At 45.7% G+C, this 15345-nt stretch overlaps 3 protein-coding genes and 1 non-coding gene across 6 annotated transcripts in view; 3 read left to right on the forward strand and 1 right to left on the reverse strand.

Moving 5' to 3' along the window:
- Positions 1-731: 731 nt before the first annotated feature.
- On the forward strand, positions 732-4484 carry LOC121305216 (serine/threonine-protein phosphatase 4 catalytic subunit-like). Its single transcript, XM_041236759.1, has 8 exons — positions 732-920; positions 1234-1285; positions 1844-1894; positions 2149-2250; positions 2836-3009; positions 3201-3327; positions 3662-3851; positions 4277-4484. The coding sequence occupies exons 1-8, from the start codon at positions 823-825 to the stop codon at positions 4482-4484; spliced, it is 1002 nt and encodes a 333-aa protein (XP_041092693.1). The 5' UTR covers positions 732-822.
- A 1028-nt stretch (positions 4485-5512) lies between these two features.
- On the forward strand, positions 5513-5585 carry trnak-uuu. Its single transcript has one exon. It is a non-coding gene; the product is annotated as a tRNA-Lys (tRNA).
- Positions 5586-6324: 739 nt separating this feature from the next.
- On the forward strand, positions 6325-11060 carry LOC121305342 (fructose-bisphosphate aldolase A-like). The gene is made up of 9 exons (XM_041236946.1): positions 6325-6441; positions 7975-8093; positions 8586-8797; positions 8962-9016; positions 9186-9346; positions 9489-9572; positions 9877-10051; positions 10238-10437; positions 10753-11060. Exons 2-9 carry the CDS (start codon positions 7982-7984, stop codon positions 10846-10848), a joined length of 1095 nt encoding a protein of 364 aa, XP_041092880.1. The 5' UTR covers positions 6325-6441; positions 7975-7981; the 3' UTR covers positions 10849-11060.
- A 2324-nt stretch (positions 11061-13384) lies between these two features.
- The window catches only part of LOC121305236 (ceramide synthase-like), a 6654-nt gene continuing 4693 nt past the window's right edge, over positions 13385-15345 (reverse strand). For all 3 annotated transcript variants that reach the window (XM_041236785.1, XM_041236784.1, XM_041236783.1), the window contains 3 exons: positions 14730-14940; positions 14150-14245; positions 13385-13879 (listed from right to left, as the gene is read on the reverse strand). In XM_041236785.1, the coding sequence (XP_041092719.1) occupies positions 13538-13879; positions 14150-14245; positions 14730-14940 (649 nt within the window). In that variant the 3' untranslated portion in view covers positions 13385-13537. The remainder of the gene's footprint in view (positions 13880-14149; positions 14246-14729; positions 14941-15345) is intronic.

Below are 15345 nucleotides of genomic sequence, written 5' to 3' on the forward strand. Positions count from 1 at the left end.
CTGCCAAATAGTGACCCGCTGAAGTTGTTGATATAAAAAAATATTTTATTGTGTGTGTCTGTGTGTCTCTCTCTGTGTCTGTGTCTCTGTGTCTCTCTCTGTGTGTGTCTGTATGTTTGTGTCTCTCTGTCTGTGTCTCTCTCTCTCTGTGTATGTCAGTGTGTGTGTGTCTGTCTGTGTCTCTCTCTGTGTGTGCCTGTATGTTTGTGTCTCTGTGTCTGTTTGTGTGTGTGTGTCTCTCTGTGTGTGTGTGTGTTGTCTGTGTGTGTCTCTGTGTGTGTGTGTGTCTCTGTGTGTGTGTGTCTCTCTGTGTGTGTGTCTGTATGTTTGTGTGTCTCTCTGTCTGTGTGTGTGTCTGTCAGTTTGTGTGTCTGTGTCTCTCTGTGTGTGTGTCTGTATGTTTGTGTGTCTCTGTGTCTGTGTCTCTGTCTGTGTGTCTCTGTCTCTCTGATTAATTTAACGCTGTTTGCTTTTTAATAACAATACGAAACAGACAGGGCTGATTTTAATACAAGTATCGTATTTAAACTAAATAACTTGAAAGCAAAAATGAAAATCTACTGGCTGCATTTTTAACTATTATCAAAACACGCAGCCTACCTCAGTAAAGCGCTTTGTGATGCTGGCCCGCTATGAAAGGCGCTCTATAAAAATCAAGATTATTATTACATTTAAAAAAAAAAAAGTTTTCTCTCTCTCTCTCTCTCTCTCTCTCCAGGTCCTCCTATATCTCTCCCTCTCTTCGCCCGAGCCTCCTTGCTCCCCGTAACCCCCCCCCCCCCCCCCCCTTTGCTCGCTCGCTAGCCTCTGTCTGTCTGAGCCATGGCAGACATCAGCGACCTGGACAGACAGATCGAGCAGCTGAGGAAGTGCGAACTGATCAAGGAGAACGAAGTGAAAGCTCTCTGTGCGAAAGCCAGGTGAGGAAGCAGAGTTCCATAGATATAATATGTACAGGTCCTGATGATAATCTTTATTTTTATATAGCGCCTTTCATAGCGGACCACCCTCGCAAAGCGACGCTCCCATCCCTGTGATGATGACCGGCATTGTTGTTGTAGTTAGCATTATTATTATTATTATTATTATTATTATTATTATATTTTATTATTATTAGGGATGGATTTTTAAGACCACAGTTAGACCACAGTTATTTTTTTTTTTTTCCCACCTTTTTTGAATTCCGAGTTGTTGTTTATTTACTTTGTTCTCTTTTTTTTTTTCCCTCTCCAGGGAGATTCTCGTTGAGGAGAGTAACGTCCAGAGGATCGATTCTCCAGTAACTGTAAGTCACTTTGCTGTGGATCGAGGCTGTCCTGGAGGGTCTCGTTTTTCATGCGTTTTACACTTCTTTTTTAAGATGAGAGATGTGCGTTCTGTTTTAAAAGCATTTAAAATACATTTTAAAACACACAGAGAATTGGCTGCCGAGGGGCTCCCCCAGTGAAGGCGCTCTGCGCGAGGGCAGGGCGCCCCCTATATCCTGGAGGGCTCTGGTTCCAGTCTGGGATATTCCACAGCCTCTCTCTCTCCCCCATGTGTCTCTCTCTCTCTCCCCTGTGTCTCTCTCTCTCTCTGCCTCTCTCTGTCTCTCTCTCTCTCCCCCCTGTGTCTGTCTCTCTGCCTCTCTCTGTCTCTCTCTCTGTCTTTCTCCCCCCTGTGTGTCTATCTCTCACTCCGTCTCTGTCTGTCTCTCTGCCTCTGTCTGTCCCCCATGTGTCTCTGTCTCTCTCTCTCGCTCGCTCTCTCTCTCTCTCTGTCTCTCTCTCCGTGTGTCTGGTGACTGGCGCCTGGGCGTGTGGGATCCTCACTGCTGTGTGTTTTGTGTTTCCTCCCTCTTCAGGTTTGTGGGGATATCCATGGACAGTTTTATGACCTCAAAGAACTTTTCAGAGTGAGTTTTTACAATTCATATAAAACTGTGTGTCTCTCTGTAGGTGCTTGTGTGTCTGTCTCTGTTTGTCTGTCTGTGTGGATGAATTGTGATATTTTCTTTAGATGATTTTATATAGTATCGGAACAAGAGATTTATTGTATGATACAAAATATTATTTAAATAACAATAGACCCTATCGATCTCCATCTATCTATCTATCTATTAATATATAGAGATCTATTAAAATGTGAATGCATGTCCTGTTTCTACAGGTAGGGGGCGATGTTCCAGAAACGAATTACCTCTTCATGGGCGACTTCGTGGACCGAGGGTTCTACAGCGTCGAGACGTTCCTGCTCCTCCTCGCTCTCAAGGTCCGTTCTGGTTCCGTCCGCTTGTTCCTCTTCCTCGCTCGTCCCCTGAGCCGAACCCCTTTCAGAAATCGCTCCCGTTCGAAGGAATTGAGGTTTTCAGATCAATCGCGAAATACGTCGACTGCTTTTACACTTGGTTGTGTTTTGATTGCAGTTTTGCACCCTGATTGAGTCGCTTCACCTCCTTGGGCTCCGTCCTTCTGACGAGACGCAAAACAAAACGAGGTCCTATTGGAAGTGACTCTGCAGCAGCAGCAGCGGTTGTTGATGATGCAGAGTTCACCCCCCCTAGTCTCTGCTGAGTGACTTGTTAATAATTGTTGAACTGGTGACCTGATCTTTCTCTCTCTCTCTCTCTGTCTCCTCTCTCTCTCTCTCTCTCCCTCTCTCTCTCTCCCCCTCTCTCTCTCCCTCTCTTTTTCTCTCCCTCTCTTTCTCTCTCTCTCTCTCTCCCCCTGTCTTTATCTCTCTCTCCCCCTCTCTCTTTCTCTCCCCTCCCTCTCTCTCTCTCCCCCTCTCTCTCTCCTCTCTCTCCTCCCCTCTCTCTCTCCTCCCTCTCTCCCCCCTCTTGTGCTGTGCCCCCAGGTGCGCTATCCCGACAGGATCACTCTGATCCGAGGGAACCACGAGTCCCGTCAGATCACGCAGGTGTACGGCTTCTACGATGAGTGCCTGAGGAAGTACGGGTCCGTGACGGTGTGGAGATACTGCACCGAGATCTTCGACTACCTCAGCCTCTCTGCCATCATCGATGGCAAGGTGAGAGAGAGAGAGCGAGAGAGAGAGCAGACACACCTGGTCTTGTTAGCTAGACACGCTGGGGGCTGCTAGTAAAACCTGGACTGGATCACACTGCTGTGCAACAGGAGCCCGATATCCCCGTCCCTGTGTTCCGAGCGAGGGATGTGATCGTGTGTGTGTGTGTGACGGGAGTCTCCTCTTCTCTGTAGATATTCTGCGTGCACGGAGGCCTCTCCCCTTCCATTCAGACTCTGGACCAGATCAGAACGATAGACCGGAAACAGGAGGTGCCGCACGACGGGCCGATGTGTGACCTGCTGTGGTCTGACCCGGAAGGTAACGGGCATTATTATTATTATTATAATTATTATTATTATTATTAATGAGTCATTCAGCAGACTCTTTTATCCAAAGCGACTTGCAGAGACTAGGGGGGTGAACTCTGCATCTTCTACAGCTGCTGCTGCTGCAGAGTCACTTCCAATAGGACCTCGTTTGTTTTGCGTCTCATCCGAAGGACGGAGCACAAGGAGGTGAAGTGACTCGCTCACGCACACACACACACACACACACACACACACACACACACACAGGGAATCGGTGGCTCTGCCGGGATTTGAATCTAACCATGTTCTCCCTCTCTTTCTCTCTCTCTCTCCCCCTCTCTCAGACACCACAGGCTGGGGGGTGAGCCCGCGGGGGGCCGGCTATCTCTTCGGCAGCGATGTTGTCGCTCAGTTCAACGCGGCCAACGACATCGACATGATCTGCAGAGCCCACCAGCTGGTGATGGAGGGGTACAAGTGGCACTTCAACGAGACGGTGCTGACAGTGTGGTCCGCCCCCAACTACTGCTACCGGTCAGTACAGGGGCTCCCAGCCTCTGACGGAGGGGTGCGGGGGGCTCCCAGCCTCTGACGCAGGGGTGCAGGGGTGCGGGGGCTCCCAGCCTCTGACGCAGGGGTGCGGGGGCTCCCAGGGGTACAGCAGTTGTGCACTAACTTTCTTTTCTGGTTTGAAGTTTATCCTATCAGGGGCTAAAGGAAAGGGGAAAAATTTCTGTTTTATTTAAAGATCTCTGTTTTACACAGCAGGTTTACAAAGTCTTGTGATTTTTAGTTTTTGGGTAAATTTAATTTAAATAAAACCTCTTTCTGTCTCTCTGTCGTCTCTGGCTTCCTCTCTCGCTCCTCTCCTCTCTCGCGTCTCTCTCCCTCTGTCCTTTCCCTCTCTCCTCTCTCTTGCTCTCCCTCCCTCTCTCCTCTCTCCCCCCCCCCCCTCTCAGGTGTGGTAACGTGGCAGCGATCCTGTCCAGACCTCGACTCTCTTGCTGCTCCTGCTCTCCAAACGTCTTTTCTCTCGAGTCGGCGATTCTCTCCCCAGCTCCGCCAGAGCCGATCCCGCTCTCCTCTCTCCCTCCCTCCCTCTCTATCCCTCTCCTCTGGTCACCCCGTCGGGGACTAACGTTTTTGTGGCAGCTGGACGAGCTCTGATGAAGGACACTTGGGACTGGCAACAAGACATTGAAGGACGCCCCTGGCAAATCCCCTCCAAAAAACCCGTCGCACAACCACCCCCCCCCCCCCCCCCCCGTCCTGTCTCGTTCCAGTCCGTCTTGTGCGGAGAGGGGCTGTCGGTACCCCCCGTTTCTCTCTCAAATCTCGTGAATTATTTCCTCGTCCTGGTGCTTGATGATGAAAAAACTGTTGTTGTTTTTTTTTTTTTTTTTTTATCTCATAATCTCAATAATAAATGAATCACTTGCTGAACTTTTTTACTGGTTTGGTTTATTTTCATTAACTGGGATGAAATAAGAGAATTAAACCTTGTGTGTTCTTTACAAAAAAAAGTGTTTGAAAAACAAACTGCTTCATCAGCGAGTATGTGGGGTACATTATATATTTTTTTGGGGGGGGGGGGGGGTTGGTTGTTTTATACAGGTTTCATGACTTGAAGGGGGAGAGGGGGGCTCCCTCCAATAACATCTGAAAATAAAAATAAATAATTCACACATCTCTCGTGTGTCCAAAGACATGTTTTGTAAATTTACAATTTATTTATATAAAGGAGTTTTATTTATCTGTTCAACAGACACAGAAAGGATTGCATAATTTCAATCTATTGATCTCTATTTATTTCTATATATAACTATATTTAACTGTCTATATATATATAATTATGTCCATCTATCTATATATATACATAACTTGACAAATCGTGCCTCGAGATGTTAAAACCAAAACGTCAGTAAATTTATTACAAAATTAATACAGTAGCAGTAATTACATTAATATATATTTAAAAAAACTCGCTTCAAAGGAGCTCTCTCTCTGCATTGCTGTTGTGAAAGTGCTCGGCGCTCCGCCAGAGGGCGCTCTGCTATTGCCGCGTCCGCTGAGGGCAAAACTCCGCGCAGGTCGGACATTTATAGCGAGTGAAGCCGCCCCCGCCGCCGCCATCTTGAGTAAGGGAAGCGTTGCTAAGCGTTGAAATTGCCGCTTAGCAACGGCTTTCTCTCAGAGCCCGGATAGCTCAGTCGGTAGAGCATCAGACTTTTAATCTGAGGGTCCAGGGTTCAAGTCCCTGTTCGGGCGGTTCATTTTTTATTTTTATTTATTTATTTTTTAAAATTACGTGTATATATATATATATATATATAGATATATATATATATATATTATTATATATATAAACCTACGCATACCTTATTTTTTATTAGTTATATTTATTCTGTGTATGTTTAATTTTGTTTTTTGTTTGTAATCTTTCTGGTTTTCACAAAGGCACAGCGAGTTTTTGAAAGCCAAAATTTTTTTTCGTGATTCAAAAAACTACCAACACGTAAAAAAACAATAATTTTTTTGTTTTATTGTTTATTTACGATTAATATGCTAATATATAGTATACGTTAGCTAAATACAATATTATTATTATTATATTATTATTATTATTATTATTTTATTATTATATAATTATGATAGTTGGAATAAATGACAAGTTACGAACGCCTATTATTCACCATTGCAAAAATAATGCGTAAGCACATCGTTTTTCCTTACGCATTTAGTTTAGGGGTGGAAAGGTAACACTTAGAAGTGTTGCGTCCCAGTGGCACAATGGTCTGGAGCGTAAGAGCCTCCGCGAAGCGCAAGATTTTCCCACCCCCCCTGCATTCTACAGCCGTTAAAATCGAATCGTCAATCAAAGCCCCCCCTCCCCCTCCCCCGTTGAAGTCAGCCGCCGCTCTGAAAACCCCGCCCCCAGGGCCCTTCGGTTCGTTCTGTCCCCGCCTCTTTAGAACGGAACGAGCCCCGCCCCCCCTCGCGGCTCGGTTAAGACGCGGCGCAGAAGCCGCTTCTCTCTCAGTCTGTAACCGTCGCTCGCCGGGAGCGGAGATCTTCGGCGTTTTAAAAACCAATAAATCGAAACGAAAACAAAACACCAGAACAGGTGAGGAGGGGTCTGGTTCAAAAGGACGGGTTTTTTTTGTTCGTGTTGTATTTATTTATTATTTTTTAAAAAGCTGTTTTTCTACCTGTAATGTAAATTAGAGGCGGAGTCGAAAGTAATTAAAATGGAAAACATACTGCTTACAAACCTATTATTATATTATTATTATTATTATTATTATTAAATTATATTATATTAATACTCATAAAAATAATAACAAAATTTCCGCAGACGCCCAGTCAAAGTCAGACCAGCGGCAGGTTAATTTAACATTGATTTTACCCCAGTCTGTCGACAGTAAATGTCCAATTAATGTAAAATGACTAATTATTTAAAATAAGCCGTTAGGAAGGGCGACGGCTGCAGAATTTAGATTTAATTTGAAAATGAACTTTTTTTAAACGGTTTTCTTGTACCGATTGTTTCTATATTTACTGCAGCGATGTTGACCGGCTTTTAAATAAATATGCATTAACGGTAGATTAATACTGCAAACACATTATAATCACACTGCGACAGTCCCTTATTATACTTTACAAAGTACCCATCCCCCATTGCAAAACATTCGGCGAAATACGTAATTTAATCTAATTATGACGTATTTGGTAACTAGTGTGACGCTACAGAATAATAGTTATTATTTTATTATTATTATTATTATTATTATTGTTATTCTTATTATTATTATCACAAACAGGTGGGTAGGGTTTCTTGATTTTGATTAGCCTAATTGATTATTCCAATTAATCTTTCAGATGTGTGTATTAATTAATTTGTTTGATAGCCAACAGGTAGAGATGAGATGACGTCATTTAAAATAAGAATTCTGTTCAATAATTTATTCACACACCTGTCGCAGTTATTCAAAATAATTAACTGCGCTAAATTTTACACTATCTGTAATATCTACAGTATCTAATATCTACACTATCTATAATATCTATCTGTAATATCTACAGTATCTATCTCTCTATCTGTAATATCTACAGTATCTAATGTCTACACTCTGTCTCTATCTGTAATATCTACAGTATCTAATATCTACACTAACTATAATATCTACAGTATCTAATGTCTACACTCTGTCTCTATCTGTAATATCTACAGTATCTAATATCTACACTATCTATAATATCTACAGTATCTATCTACAGTGTCTATCTATAATATCTACACTATCTATAATATCTACAGTATCTATCTGTAATATCTACAGTATCTATAATATCTACACTATTATAAATATTATAATGAACAAATACGAGGTACAGATTCGACCGTACCCCCAAATTTGCTAATTATGTCCTTCCCCTCCCCCTGTCTCTCCCTCCCTAATCGAGCTGGTGGTAAAACCCAGAATGGATCGCACTGCTGTGCAGCGGGATTCTGATTCCCCATCCCTGTGATAGCCAGCATTGTTGTTGCGGGGCTGGTAATCGGACTCCTGTTGCACAGCAGCGTGATCCGGTCCGGGTTTCACTGCCACCAGCTTGCTGTAAAGAATGGAAATGTCTGCTCTCTGCCCTCTCGCAGGAACACAATGCCTCATCAATACCCTTCCCTCACCTCGGAGCAGAAGAAGGAGCTCTCTGACATCGCTCACAAGATCGTGGCCCCGGGCAAGGGAATCCTAGCTGCTGATGAGTCCACAGGTAATTTTAAGCAGAAACGATTCAGTGGCTGTGAAACGAGGCGTTTTTGGCTCTGGCGGCCCTGTGGATAACACGCAGCCTCAGCTCCAGTTTGAGCGTGCAGTGGCTGCCGCTGATCGTGTCGAAGAGCTTCGTTCTCTTGCGCTCTTTGCTCAGAGTCGCAAAGTCCTTCATTGTGAATTCAGCTTCCCTGTTAATTCATGCGGGTTTAATTACCTCCACTGTCTGTCTCGTCTGCCCTCTCTCCCTGTCTCGTCTGCCCTCTCTCCCTGTCTCGTCTGCTCTCTCTCCCTGTCTCGTCCTTGTCTCCTCACTCCTCCCTCTCTCCCTCCCTCTCTCTCCTCTCTCCAATTCAAAGATGCTTATTGACACGACTACAAGATATTCCCTAAGCAATAACCAACCGAATTAAAATACTGAATCATTACAATAAAGAAAACTCACCACCCTCTCTCTCCCTCTCGCCCTCTCCTCTCTGGCACCCCCCCGCAGGCAGCATGGAGAAGCGCATGGCTCAGATCAACACTGAGAACACCGCGGAGAATCGTCGCCTGTACCGGCAGATCCTGTTCTGCGCGGACGACCGCGTCAAGCCCTGCATCGGGGGGGTGATATTCTTCGACGAGACCCTCTACCAGAAAACGGACGCGGGCGAGGTCTTCTCCAAGTACATCCGGGGCAGGGGCATGGCTGTGGGGATCAAGGCAAGCCTGTCTTTATAATCGCTCTTGTCTTGAAATAGTTATCGTTCTTGTTGGACCTTTCACTGGGGTGAGCAAATGGGTTTTAAGTTTTAAATGCTGGGTCGTTTTGCTCTGAAACGTAATTAAGGGTGTCTAAAATTATTATTATTATTATTATCTGTCAGGTTGACAAAGGTGTCGTTCCTCTGGCGGGCACTGATGGAGAGATACCTCTCTGGTGTGTTCCAAGTGAAAACCCTTTTGGTCAAACCCCGTCACCCTCCCCCAGTGGAGGGTCCACCAAACCCGTCACCGTGGGAGGGGTCTGTGGGTGGGGTTTGGGGCAACCCCGGTAATTGTTGTGCTCTGTGACTCTCTCTCTCTCTCTTTCTCCCTTGACTGCTCCCAGGTCTGGATGGCCTGTCTGAGCGCTGTGCTCAGTACAAGAAGGACGGCGCTGACTTTGCTAAGTGGCGCTGCGTGCTGAAGATCACAGCGAACACACCCTCCAACCTCGCCATCATCGAGAACGCCAACGTACTGGCACGCTACGCCTCAATCTGCCAGATGGTGAGAGAGACGCTGGCATTGTGCACGGCATCGTTCTTACTGTGAACCGCTGTGTCTTCAAACAACATTATAAACTCAAACACCAGTGGAATTTAACAATCCTCATTCATTCCTCTCTCCTGTCTTTCCTTCTCTCTCTCAGAATGGGATTGTCCCGATTGTGGAGCCGGAGATTCTTCCTGATGGAGATCATGATCTGAAGCGCAGTCAGTACGTCACGGAGAAGGTGAGTCTCTGTCTGTGCTGCTGTGTTGGTGTCTCTCCTCTCTCTCACACCTCTCCTCTCAGGTTCTTGCTGCAGTGTACAAGGCTCTCTCTAACCCTCCTCTCTCATCCCTCTCTCCTCTCAGGTTCTTGCTGCAGTGTACAAGGCTCTCTCTCATCCCTCTCTCCTCTCAGGTTCTTGCCGCAGTGTACAAGGCTCTCTAACCCTCTCCTCTCATCCCTCTCTCCTCTCAGGTTCTTGCTGCAGTGTACAAGGCTCTCTCTCTAACCCTCTCCTCTCGCATCCCTCTCTCCTCTCCTCTCAGGTTCTTGCTGCAGTGTACAAGGCTCTCTCTGATCATCACGTCTATCTCGAGGGGACTCTCCTCAAACCCAACATGGTCACCGCCGGTCAGGCCTGCACCCACAAGTACAGCCCCCAGGAGATTGCCATGGCAACCGTCACCGCCCTGCGCCGCACCGTGCCCCCCGCAGTGCCAGGTTGGGGGGGTGGGCGGGATTCATAACTGAAATTCAGCAGCTTTCATTGTAGTCTGTGTAATTTTGTTTTAAATAAGCCAATCCAACATATATCCATTTCACAAATCCCTGTCTCTCTCCTTTCTGTCGCTTTCGTGTGTGTGGTGTGTTCATTGTTTTTAAATGTTTATTCTCTTCCTGTCTCAGGCGTCACTTTCCTGTCCGGTGGGCAGAGTGAGGAGGACGCCTCCATCAATCTGAACGCCATCAACCAGTGCCCTCTGCCCAAGCCCTGGGCCCTCACCTTCTCCTACGGGAGAGCCCTGCAGGCGTCCGCTCTCAAGACGTGGGCCGGGAAGAAAGAGAACGCCAAGGCAGCGCAGGAGGAATACATCAAGAGAGCGCTGGTGAGGAGAGAGGGGAGCTGGACCAGCGCCAGGGTCTACTGACACTGCACAGGGCTGGATCTCATCAAAATCAGGGTCTAGCGCTGTATATTATAAAGACATTTCAGAGGGCTGGATCTCATCAATATCAGGGTCTAGTGCTGTATATTATAAAGACATTTCAGAGGGCTGGATCTCATCAATATCAGGGTCTAGTGCTGTATATTATAAAGACATTTCAGAGGGCTGGATCTCATCAATATCAGGGTCTAGTGCTGTATATTATAAAGACATTTCAGAGGGCTGGATCTCATATAATAAAATTGTCTCTTGCAGAATAACAGCCAGGCTGCTCTTGGTAAATACGTCTCATCTGGTGATAAGGGATCTGCAGCTAGCGAATCTCTGTTCATCGCTGGCCATGCCTACTAAACAAGCCCCGCCTCTCGACGACATCACAGCGCACTCAAACCCTGCCCGCAAACTCGCAGGATTTAAAGCAGGGCTGATTTAACCAGCCACACCCTGTCTGTGTGTGTTTAGAGCACCCTGTCTCTTTCCAGAAGGGTTCATTGTAAAACCAGTGCGGCTGTGTTTGTGATCGTGTTACACTGACAATGCTAAGTAAAGGATATCTGTGCAAATTACATTGTATTGTCTTGTTTTGGGTTAAATGATGTCCCACAGTCCTGTTCAGGTTGACTCTACAATATAATCTCTTCTTCTTGGCGTCTGTGTTAGTTTACTACACTCTGAAGAGAGTTGAGTTTTTTAGAGCAGATCTGCTTGGGTAATGCTGATCTACCTGCAGTCTATCAGAAGACTGGTGTTTATTTTCACCAATCACAAATTCATACTTTTTTTATTTTTTAATTTATCATTTAGTCATTTGAAATTCATTATTAGCAAGGTACATTTTCGTCCATTCTACATAAATACAGCTTTTCGATGCAATATTTAGATTAGTCAAACCTCTTCTTTTTGCTAACGAATGTTTATTTCTCAATGGGTTTACATTATTCTCTGGAAAAAGTAAGACCGACACAGTCAGCTTAGCAGATCCGATTCGCCATCATAGTGCTAATAGAGCCTGTACGAGCAGTTCTGCCCACAGGCCACTAGAGGGAGGTAGAGAGCGCGGAGCCGTCTATACAATCTCATCATGCAAAGCGTGTGGCGCAGCTTTCCAGAATTAAACAATTTTTTTTTATTTTGCGATCATAAATAAATTACATTAAAGAAATAAATAAAAATGGATTTTAAAGATGGTCAACGCTCCTTTAAAGGGAGGGGTCAGTGATCCTGTTAATAAAGCTAATAAGAGGTGAGAGAATGGATTTTAAAGATGGGCAGCGCTCCTTTAAAGGGAGGGGCTGGTGATCATGTTAATAAAGCTAATAAGAGGTGAGAGAATGGATTTTAAAGATGGTCAGCGCTCCTGTAAAGGGAGGGGCCAGTGATCCTGTTAATAAAGCTAATAAGAGGTGAGAGAATGGATTTTAAAGATGGTCAGCGCTCCTTTAAAGGGAGGGGCCAGTGATCCTGTTAATAAAGCTAATAAGAGGTGAGAGAATGGATTTTAAAGATGGTCAGCGCTCCTTTAAAGGGAGGGGCCAGTGATCCTGTTAATAAAGCTAATAAGAGGTGAGAGAATGGATTTTAAAGATGGTCAGCGCTCCTGTAAAGGGAGGGGCCGGTGATCATGTTAATAAAGCTAATAAGAGGTGAGAGAATGGATTTTAAAGATGGTCAGCGCTCCTGTAAAGGGAGGGGCCAGTGATCCTGTTAATAAAGCTAATAAGAGGTGAGAGAATGGATTTTAAAGATGGTCAGCGCTCCTTTAAAGGGAGGGGCCAGTGATCCTGTTAATAAAGCTAATAAGAGGTGAGAGAATGGATTTTAAAGATGTTATCAGTATTAGTAGCAGTTCCAGTGCATTCTGGGGGTTGTAGTCCCGTGGCGACAGTGGTGCACCCTGGGAAGTGTAGGCTTCTGTGTCCCAGAGAATAGGTCCCCCCACCTCCCCCTGATTCCACATACACAGTTCCCTCTGGGCAGCAAAATCTATACAACACCACTGTGCTACGCACAGGGAGGGGAAGTCCTTGAATTTAAAAAAAAAAAAAACTAAATAAATAAGCAAAGAAAACATTTTCACATAACAATAAAAACTTGGTTATTACATTTTTATTAAAAAAAAAAAAAAACAAGCAAAAACATTTTCACACGCTCCCTAAGCTTTAAACCCTGCCCCCTCCTCTCCTCAGGTGAACTGGTGCATCCTGGGAAATGTAGTCCACAGCAGGTTCCTGGTCAGTCCTTTTTTGTAGTTCTTTTTTTTTCTTCTTCTTCTTCTAAAAGTATTCTGATCAACTTATTCCCAGTAGGAAGAATCCAGTGACTGTATGGAGTCTCAAATCCGCCCCCCCCACCCCAAATTCAGGGGGGAAAAAACCTCAGGAACTCACCACTGACTGGAAGAATAACCGTGTGAGCAACCTGAATGCGATCGACCCAGTGTCTAAGATTTTTCAGTCTTTTGCGATCATCTGTTTTAGAAAGAGGAGTCCACTTGGACGTAGGATCTGCAATCCAGGTGTCTCAAGGATCAAGTTTTTCATACACTCGACTTGAAATCAAAAGAAAACGAAGAGAGTCTAAAGAAAGGCTTCGTTGCGAGATAAGGGTCATCACAACTCTAAAATACACCTGAAAAGTGTGTGTAGCATTCTTCTAACAGGGACAGGCTTCTATTATTTTATTATTATTATTATTATTATTATTATTATTAATATCAATAATTATTATTATTTAAAAAGTAAAAGCTTTTTTTCAGGCACTGGCTTTCTGACCTTTCTGAGCTAAAAAAACTAAAAAAAAACATATTTTTTTTGTGGAGCTGAATTTTTGCAAAATCATTTAAAAATAAATAAATAAATAAATCGAACTGATGAATAAATCGCTACTTTACTATATGTGTGTGTGTGTGTGTGTGTGTGTGTGGGGGGGGTGGTGCTAGATTCAGTTTTTTAAATGCATTGAATTTATACACACACACACACAGATGGAGAGAGAGATTCAATATCTATTTCTTTCTCTATGAATTTCATTTCCCATTCTGCTACCCTGAGCTCGGCTCCATGGTGCTCTGCCCCTTACCAGAGGCGTGCCCGTTCCTCTCTCTCTCCTCTTTCACCTCCCTGGGTTTGGGGGCGCCCCTCCTGAAGAGGCGGAAGGCGCCCCTGCAGATCAGAGTGAACCAGTAGACCTGGGGGGCGATGAGCAGGGCGGCCCCCAGGTGGTAGTGCAGGGGGATGGCTAGGGGAACGCTGTGGGGGCGCAGGCCCATGTGCCAGGCGTACCTCACATACATGTAGGGGAACAGCAGGATCCGAAAACAGAAAAACGTGAGGAGCATCACGACCCCGTTCACTTTGTGAAGGAGAGTGTGCTGCTTCTTATACTGAGAGGAAAGAGAGAGGAGGAGAGGGGAGGGGGGGGAGAGGGGAGATCGGAGAGAAATACACTGTATATTAGATGAATATGTATTACATAACATGTTTCCAACAGTGAGATATTAGTAAGAAGTGTCTCTGTCCCTCAGTGTTTGGCGCTGTATCTCTGTCTCAGTGAGTGTGTGTGTCATCGTGTCTCTCAGTGTCTCAATGTCTATTAAAGCAGTCTGTGCTCCAGTCCGGAGTGCACAATGCTTGAATGGCTCAGTGAGTCTCACCTGGATCAGGATCTTGCCCAGGCACACAGAGGGGGTGCTCAGCTCAGCCATCAGCATGCAGCCCTGGAAGAAATCTCCCTTCCCCTGCCTCCAGAACTGAGCGGAGAGAGAGAGAGGGAGAGAGGGGGGGAGAGGGGCCCTACCTCGCCCCCAGCCCTGGAATCCCTCTGCTCCTCTTCCCTCTGTGACAATACAGCTACAACTGTACATCATTATTCACAACACTGAACACGAGTCCAGATAACAACCGACCACATGAGCGACAAATCAACTAAAGAACACAACAAAAAAACACAAAAAAACACACAGACAATACAGAGTTATCAGATAGAGACACACACAACTCTGGTTGCTGAACTAACCAGAGCATGTAGTTACCTAACCTAGACGGGACGTGGGAAGCACGCCCCCACACCGAGTCGAGTCGGTACGTGACACAGGACCATCACATTTAGGAGGGAAGGGGCGGAGGCGAGAGACACCTGTCGCCTACACACGACAGAGAGACGAGAGACACACACACACAGACATACAGAGAGAGACACACACACAGCTGGTTGCTAGGCAGAGCAGTAGTTACCACGGAGACGGGGAAGCAGACGGTCACCATGACGACGTGATGCAGCACCATCAGGAACTCCTTGCGCAGGTAGCTGAGCAGCAGGCAGCCGACGCCCGACCCCTCGTGACCCTTGACCTGCAGCTTGTGGCAGTGGCACAGGAACATGGCGTAGATATCATAGACAAAGTAAGGAACAGCGAAGAGGATGTAAGAGCTGGTGAGCCAGTGTCTGAGAGACAGAGAGACAGAGAGAGAATAAAGACTACAGCTCCCACAATGCACTGCTGCTCTCAGACTACAGCCCCCACAATGCACCGGGGAACAGCGAAGAGGATGTAAGAGCTGGTGAGCCAGTGTCTGAGAGACAGAGAGACAGAGAGAGAATAAAGACTACAGCTCCCACAATGCACTGCTGCTCTCAGACTACAGCCCCCACAATGCACCGGGGAACAGCGAAGAGGATGTAAGAGCTGGTGAGCCAGTGTCTGAGAGACAGAGAGACAGAGAGAGAATAAAGACTACAGCTCCCACAATGCACTGCTGCTCTCAGACTACAGCCCCCACAATGCACCGGGGAACAGCGAAGAGGATGTAAGAGCTGGTGAGCCAGTGTCTGAGAGACAGAGAGAGATAA

Source organism: Polyodon spathula, chromosome 42 (assembly GCF_017654505.1).
Source record: "Polyodon spathula isolate WHYD16114869_AA chromosome 42, ASM1765450v1, whole genome shotgun sequence".
Lineage (NCBI taxonomy): Eukaryota > Metazoa > Chordata > Actinopteri > Acipenseriformes > Polyodontidae > Polyodon > Polyodon spathula.